Source organism: Rhipicephalus sanguineus, chromosome 9, assembly GCF_013339695.2.
Source record: "Rhipicephalus sanguineus isolate Rsan-2018 chromosome 9, BIME_Rsan_1.4, whole genome shotgun sequence".
In the NCBI taxonomy this organism is placed as follows: domain Eukaryota; kingdom Metazoa; phylum Arthropoda; class Arachnida; order Ixodida; family Ixodidae; genus Rhipicephalus; species Rhipicephalus sanguineus.
The window spans coordinates 13947769-13956131 of record NC_051184.2 but is presented as its reverse complement, the minus strand read 5'-3'; the positions used below and the strand labels follow the sequence as shown (position 1 = coordinate 13956131).

At 47.5% G+C, this 8363-nt stretch overlaps 1 protein-coding gene across 1 annotated transcript in view; it reads right to left on the bottom strand.

Annotated features, from left to right (window-relative positions):
- Nucleotides 1-348: 348 nt before the first annotated feature.
- The window catches only part of LOC119404629 (transcription factor BTF3 homolog 4), a 34116-nt gene continuing 26101 nt past the window's right edge, over nt 349-8363 (bottom strand). Inside the window, exon 6 of the mRNA XM_037671201.2 lies at nt 349-789. Coding sequence (XP_037527129.1) covers nt 674-789 — 116 coding nt within the window. The 3' untranslated portion in view covers nt 349-673. The remainder of the gene's footprint in view (nt 790-8363) is intronic.

Sequence of the window (8363 nt, the reverse complement as noted above, 5' to 3'; positions counted from 1 at the left end):
ATTCTCAAGCAGGCATTTGTGTTTTGAAGTGAAGCCGACCTTAAAGGAATCGGTTGTATTCATAGAAATAATGGAAAAAAGAGGTCCTAGGGCCTTCATATTACATGTAAGTGCTTATATTTCCCCAGGAAAAATGTCTTCTCAGCAATGCACTTGTGCTTGGTAAAAGCTCTACCACCCACCACACCAGCTTCAGCTAGTCAACCACCTTCGCAGAAGCATTTAGGGGATTATAGCGTTTTATTTAATTCTTTGTTCACGCATTTTATTTACAAGTGGGTATGAACCAGTTTTCCTAGGCACACCCCTACAACTACTGTAAGAAACGGTGAATAAGAAACAGGGACATGTGGGCAGATCTGCTTTGCAGCACTTTATTCTCGGTACTTTCCGACCAATGCTTTTTGACACAGAGCTGTTACACCCCTCCCCAGACAGCCCCAAAACAACCTGCAAACTATCAATAATGATGATACACTTAACAAAAAAAAAGTCCTGCAGATGCACACAATGCCAGCGTGGCACCGCGAGAGAAAACACTGGGAGAACCGCAAGCATTTGCAAGCGATGCTGTTGATGAGCACCATTTTGCTTCATCTTCTCACTTGCTGCTTTGAGCCCACTCCTGCAAAATGTTGCATGTCCTTGTGTTTGCTTTTGGTGAACAAACAGCCTAGAGTACTTCAGCCTTTGAAGGTTCATCGAAGTTCTCAACCAAATCTGGAACATCATCGTCTTCATCATCGCCAGCACAGGCACCAGCACCTCCACTTTGTTCCGAATGGCTCACTGAAACAGACAAATGCACCACTGTCACTGCCAATGCAGTTTACAAACCTAGAAGAGCAAAGATCCGAAACTAGCACCACTAACAAGTGTAAATTGTTTGAAGAATGACAAAACCAGTGATATTATACCGAGGGCTTCTGATACGGAGCAATTTTTGGAGCACAAAAGTTTTCATTTTAAAGCACTTCGGAGCAGCCAATTTCACATCCTGGAGTACGTTGCAGAATCAAGTTTCATTTACATTCGAGCACCTGAATAACTATTATGGGGCTCTTATGAAGAGCTATAAATATTTCGATTCATTGCAAATCTCACGGAGAAAATCATCTCGGGGGCACTTCATATTTCACTCGATAATGCAAAAATAAGGGCGTCGTGCAGTCAAGTGTTCTGGAATAACCTCTTCAGCGATTATTTCAGTGACTTGAAGGCGAAAGCCATCTTCCCCTTTTTTCTTTTCTTCTCACTCGACGCCATTGATCCTCCCTCGCCCGCTCTGAAAGGTTTCTGCACCTACAATGGTTACGCACTGCCTCCAGGATTGGACATTGCAAGCTTTCTGCACCTCACCTGGACGGAGGCAGTGCAAAGCGACTTTGTCACATGATGACGTCACCGTCAGCTACTGACCCTGGAAGGTGAGGGGCGGACATGTAACATGGCGTAGCTGCTTCACAGTGGGACTCCAGACGCTATGGCCGCCAGCGGCGGGCCCGCTACTGACAGTTACGCATATTAAAACCGAATTAGACTGCTCCAACCAGGAGGCATGCTTTTATTAATGACATTAAAAAAAAATCGAGCAAAAAATTCCAATTGGGAACCGAGCACACGCGAGCTCGAACGGGCAGGGCCTCCTTGGGGGTACTTTCCGCAAGAGCGATTACAAACCCGGGTGTGCTGGTGGAAGGGATTACGAGAAGCTCTTCTAGATGAAGATCCACAGGGTGTCTACCGAGTTGACATTTCTAAATTCCCTGAGTTTTCCAGGCTTTCCCCGAGTGTTTTTGCTAAAATTCCCTGAGTGAAACAGAACTTTGTTTTATGTCAAGATGGGTAAAGACCATATCGCTTGGTGATGTCACTCTAATACGCACGTTAAAAAATAAAAACGACTTAATCCCATTTGAATAGTACATAAAACAGTTAAACCTCAATACAGCTAAGTTGGTAAAAGCGGCAACTCTCTTCGTTATATCGAAACTTCGTTAAACTGAAATTCGAGCTTTCATGCAAGGCATAGTTACTGAAGGATTAATCTTAAACTGAAAATGCCACAAGAATGCTCGACTAATATAGCAACATGAAAAAACTTTTTAAATTTTTTGCGCAAAAAAAAAATCAATTTTGTTGAGCCTGAGATGCAGCAATCACAGATGCCTTGCCAGAGTGTCACATGTAAAGACGAAACAAATGCGGGTTTAATGCACTGTGGAGTGGCGCTTGTTCTGCTGCTGCGGGTTGTCAAATTCTTGTGCGTTGCCCAGAGCAATGCAACGCCTTTGCTATTATGTTGCCCCAATGAACCATTTGCTCTCCACGAACACACAACATGGAAAAGCATCCCACGTTAGAAAAAAAGTCACAGTTTCACCGCTGATAGCAAAATAGTAAATCCGATAGCAACAAAGAGGAATTTTATATGAATATAGGCTAGCAGCTCGCTCCTCCAGGAAACGCAGCCACTGCACTAAGAGAAGTGCCCTATGTATGGCTCAGGGGACAGATTCAGGTACCTAATGGGGGGGGGGGGGGGGTGGGGTACAAAGGCTGAAGCCACCGCTCAGCAGTGCATTTTGGTGGGTCACGCATATTTACAACAGCCCAAAGGGGATTATGGCGGTGCCTAAAAAGCCTTCGTTGTAAATGTGCATAGGGAAACAGGAGAGGGTAGAGCCATGAGAGAGGTAGAGAGCAGGGACAAGATTCTCTTCACCGCTTTTGGGCAGGCAGTGGCAGGCAAAGCAACCTGACAAAGGGGGGCACACTCAAGAGGCTGAAGGGAAGGGGCGGGGGCTGGCTTAGGGGAGGGGGGGGGGGGCGATCGCCGCTACCGCCCCCCCCCCTTGGGATCCACCACTGCTTGCTATGGCTTCAATGAAAGTTTTGCAATTAGAGCACAACACCTACAAAGGTATGAACCGTCTGCTGATCCCCACTAGAGATACCGCGGCGCACGCGACCACGCCCGCCGGTACAGAAAACGCACTTCCTGTCGGACTCGCACAGCCCCCCCCCCCCCTACCTTCCCTATGCGCCGGCACCTGTCTACATGTGCCCATCGCGCGAATGAGACGGTCGGCTCATTTCTTCTCTGCTTAAGCCCCGTTCGTCGGCAGCACTCGCGCACTTTCACTCGAACGTGGATCATACGACGCGCGGGGTGATGTAATCGCAATTTGGACATGATAAGGAAGATCATGGCGAAGGCAAAAAATTCGCGTCGGAGTGTCTATATAGTATCGCAAAAAAAAAAAAAAAGCAATGTAGCTGCGGGCTAAGATCGCATGAAAGCACGGCACCAGCCTGAATTACGGCACATCCGATTATGGTGGAAACGTTACTGTTTTCCGACATCGCGCGCCGAATCGAACAAGTGGAACCCGTGCCGGTGTCGCGAATTTCCGATCGTCGCTATGCCTTGGCTCTGAAAAGTTTTGTAATTCGGCTTTGTAGCAAACATCCACATGCTGTGGCTTGTAATTGCAAGCTGCAGCTCCCAAAAATATCAGTCGACTGCCTAAAACTTGTGTCAGCAGTGCCCTCATCGGGAAGAAAGGAAAGAAAAAAGGTTTCACTTGCTGTGAATGGGCCCGTTAATTACGCTAGCTCTCGCCTGGAAATTTATTCTATTCTTCACGGAGTCCTAAATAGCATCTTTGAAACTCGGGATGAGAGCGAGCGAGCTCTCCAATAACAGCCAACAAGAGTCGTCTTTTTTCTCGCCGATTGGGATGGCTTGCCAGATACCAGCCTTGTCGAAGACATCTGCTTCCTGAACGATCGCGATCGCTTTCAAGATAACTCAAGCTCGTTACATCTACTGCTACCGCTTCTACAACTAATCATGCTTGTTACTTGACACGCGGCGATAACAAAAACACCATATCGGGCTGCTAACGCACAGCACGCGCGAGAAAGATTACAGAACTACACCACGTTGTCACGGAACACCCTGACAACATTGCGCGATACGATGTGTCGTGGTTCGCGGTTCCCGCATGCCACGCATTAGCCGGATTCTCTCCCGCTTCACCGCTCCGAAGGCGATCACAGCATCGAGGTGCGCCACTTCCCCGCAGCCTCAGCGGCCGTTTGATTTGAAAAATGCGTTCACAAAATATCGAGCCAGCGCTACCGCGACTTTCGTCACCTTTCAATAAAGTTACTGTGGATTTTCCCTGATAAGAGCACTATTTCCCTGAGTTTTCCCTGAGATTTTCCAGACTACCCAAAATCCCTGAGAATTCCCGCTTTTCCCGGTTTTCCCGGTCGGTAGACACCCTGATCCATGATACAGTATAACCTCATTACAACAGAACAGGCCTGTAGCCAGGGGGGAGGGGGGGCAAAAGACTTGGCGAAAATTGCGGAAATAGTAAAAAAACAAAAAAAACAGCGTTTTTCAAAATTACAGCTCAGCAAGTTCTCTGTTTCAGCTAGCTCCTCCATTCAGTAACAAGCGCATAAAAAGCACGTGTTTGAAGTTCAATTCGAAGCCTCCGATTGGCTGCTTCCGCCGTGATGCTCGCTTCGGGAGCGTCATCAGCGTCACCCGCTGCTTGTGTGTCGCGAGGTCATGGCTGTCGAAAATTGCGCTACTTAGTGGCGCGTTCGCAATCGTTCTGTGTTCACGGGTCGAGGATAACTTAGAATATAATTACGCTTTATTTTGGCAGCTGCAAGCGGAAGCTCAAGCATCAGATTACGATAGCGCGCCGCACTCGTTGCAAACATCGCAGACGTGCGACTATGATAGCGTTGGCTCGTTGGACCCGCTGTTAGGGGTTCTGCTTATCAGCACTTCGGAGCTGATGACTAAGACCACAGTGGGACAACTCTTTGAACTCGCGATCGAGCATGACGTAGTACTTTGAAACATCGGGCACTGCGGCCACGCACATCGCAACTGAGCTTTCTACTCGATGTCGTGGCTTGGCCTAACTCCGCTCACAGTGCCCATGTACGAGACGAATCCGAACTTTGCAGGCAAGAACATCGCGCTAGCGGACATGCGAAGTGAAGAAGCCGCAATGTCCTTCATCGCAAGCAACGAATCACATCGCACGCTAGCTCCTCAGAACCGGAAATGGGCATTTTGCGCATCTGCAACAGGACCCCCCGGCCAAGCTCGCCGCGCAGCGACCGCTCGGAGAAGCGGTGGCAGCGGCTAGCAATTTCGCGCATCAGCGTCCCAAAACGCAACACCAAGCACGCTGCACGCCGATTTATTGTCACTACAGCTAGGCATAGCTGATCATTGACAGACCGGAGATCGGTGGCCTTCAGTTCTTAAATCCGTACGTCGACATCCGCGGCGAGCTGTTCCCGTCCCGAAAGTATGCTAAGCGATGTTTGAAGTCAGAGTTATTGAATTTGGGATGTCTGTGGTAGAAAAGTCTGCTGTAAAGGAGTCCTGACTACCTTGCTGGCCTGACATTTTAGTCAATTATATCCGAATGTCCGTTGTACTAAAATCCGTTGTAAACGAAGCTCAATCAATGGAACAAATATGGAGGTCGGCATAACGCCGCAAATTGGTATGTAGTATCCGAATGTCTGTTGTAAACAGATCCATTGTAACGAGGTTATAATGTAAAGTATATTTGAGGAAAAGTGTCAATGCATTCCCACCACTCACGTGCTCTTCGATAGACACGAAGAACGGAAAATTCGATATTGTTCCATATATCTATTCCTATAGCGTTCCCAGATTTCATTCCACGATGTCCAGCAACAGAAGTGAGACATTTTAGTGGCACGCGTGTAGTTATTATTTAACATTGCTTTAACTACGTGCCATGCGACGCTTGAAACGGGCTACCAGCAGCGTTTCTAGAACAGACGATGAATCGCCACCCCACTTTCTCGCTACCGATTGTGCTAGACATCACAAGCCTCTGCAGAGAGCGCATTTTGCCGTCAAGACGACTTGCACAACAGAAGCTGCGTCGGCACTGTGCATGGCACTGTGGCTTACGCGGGACGCACGAGCAAGCGCCATTTATTCAGTGGAATAATTCTTGGTCCGTGGTTGTAACTTTTACGGCCCCAAGATGAAGCTGCACATGTTCTGAGGCGCTGAACGGTGTTATTGTCGGTGATAGACACCCCCAAACCCGAGACTCTGGCGCAGTTTGGCACAACTTTCGTCAATATTACAGTAAAAGCTCGTTAATTCGGATTTCTAGGGACCGGAAAAAATGTCCGAATTAACCGAATGTCCGAATTATCGAATGGTCGAAATAAACACAATAAATGCAAGAGTTTTTTCAACATACCTTTACTTTACAAGGTAATCGCGGATGAGTCTCTGTTTTCGAGCAGAAATTCGCGCGGACACAATTTTTCTGAGCCCTTCAAGGTGCTCAGCAGCTCGCATGCTGTCTGCAGTGCCAAAACAAAATTCTTTAAGGACGATGAGGGCCTCCGCGGCTTCCTTCACAGTACGAGGGGGCCTGTGTGGCTCATAGTGTGGCTGCTCCTCTTCAGGCTCTTTGTTCTCGGATTCGTCGCCATGCATCACTTCCTTGACGATTTCCTCATCAGTCAGAGAGCCGGCAGTGGCAACGCCATCAATGCCGATATAATCGTCATGTGTCACTGCATCAGGCATAACACTTCCTAAATCCTGCCCGTCATGGGCACCATCGTTCGGCGACACTTCGGCCACTGCGGCATCGCTGGAGTCGAGTACAACAAAGCCACTGTGCCTGAAACAGTTGGCAATGACGTGCGCAGGCGTGCTCTGCCACACATGCGCGAAGAATGCTAACAGCGCTCAGGAGACTCACGTCGTATTGTTTGCCGACGTCATGGCACAGGAGCTACTTCTTGCCGGGAGAGCCCATTTTTCAGGGCACGCAAAATTTCTACTTTGGTGGTGAAGTCCTTGGCCTCGTACTTGGGCCGCTTCGCCGGCGTTGCCATCGGCGGAGAGTGCGTTCACACGAGAAGTCAGCACAAAAGCACCAGCAACGATCAAGCTAAAGGAGCCGTACTGAAATGTTCCTAGATAAAACGGCGTTCAACGATGCAGCACACCAACGGTAACAAAGCAACAAAAATGACACCGCGCCAAACCCACACGCTATCACGCGCGAAGAAAAGGCGTTCGAACAGTCTCAAGTCAAGCCAAGCCGATAATTGATGTCCATGGCGATGCTGCGTTTGAGCTTCACTTTTGTTTCGAATGGTTCTTTTTTCGTTTTCGAGCCTCCCCAGCGGCCCGAAAGTCGCCGAATTATCCGATTTGCGGTCAAATCTGTCCGAAATAACGAGCGCCCAGTCTCATAGAGTGATGCATATATTTACATGGACCAGATGACGTGTCCGAATTAACCGATTTTCCGAATTAACGAGAGTCGAATTAACGAGCTTTTACTGTATTAGGATGGCGCAGTAAATCCAATTTGGCGCACTTTGGCGCAGTTTGCAGTGAAATCACTGCAATACACAAGAACTAAGTTTAGAGCAATGTTTTACTTTAATAGAGGCATATTTATTAGGGGTGTGCGAATATTCGAGTTTCGAATTCGAATCGAATAATGCCTAATCGAATAATTCGATTAGACTTTTGAATAGCTAAAACGCGACAGAGGCGAACGATTCAACTTGGTTAGGGTGGGGCAGCTAAAGCTAACGCTAGCACCTTTACAGTACGCCTTTCGTTAAAACTTGCACAGATATCCTTGTTCAAAGCGACCACATGTTTATTTTAAAGGAGGTTATGCAATTTCCGTAAGCAAAAAGAACACATGAGGAAACTATCAAGCCCTTCACAACTTCGCTTCCTAAACGAAGACACGGACTTCTTGCGAAGTTCGGTCGCATATGCAGCAAATGCCGTAAAATGTCCCTAATTCGGCCCTCGGTGATTGGCTTGACCTGTGAAAATTTGTTCACGTTGTGCAGTCGCCACTGCTGCACCGCAACTCTCGTTCAGAAACTCCCATCGTTCCGGCACGCAGTTAAAACGCTGCTGTGAACGGATGGCCGAAGAGTTTTGGGCCCAGAGCACTCATGACAAAGCGCAGTATTACCGTTCTTTCTTTGAATTTTCAATAGAACCTTTTGTATTCGATATTCGACATCTTTGGCCACTATTCAGCACTATTCCATTCGAATTCGATTTCAGATAAAATTTCACTATTCGCACACCCCAATATTTATACACTGATGATAGCCAGATGCAATTGCAAAACCAGCTGTGCTGCCAGGTGAAAATATGTTGACGCATCTCAAGTTGGACACTGAAATGATTAATTAACAAAAACTCATTAACTGATTATTAAATTGGGGGATGTTGTTTATATGGAAAAGTTGTGGGACATGACAATTATGGCATGGCCATT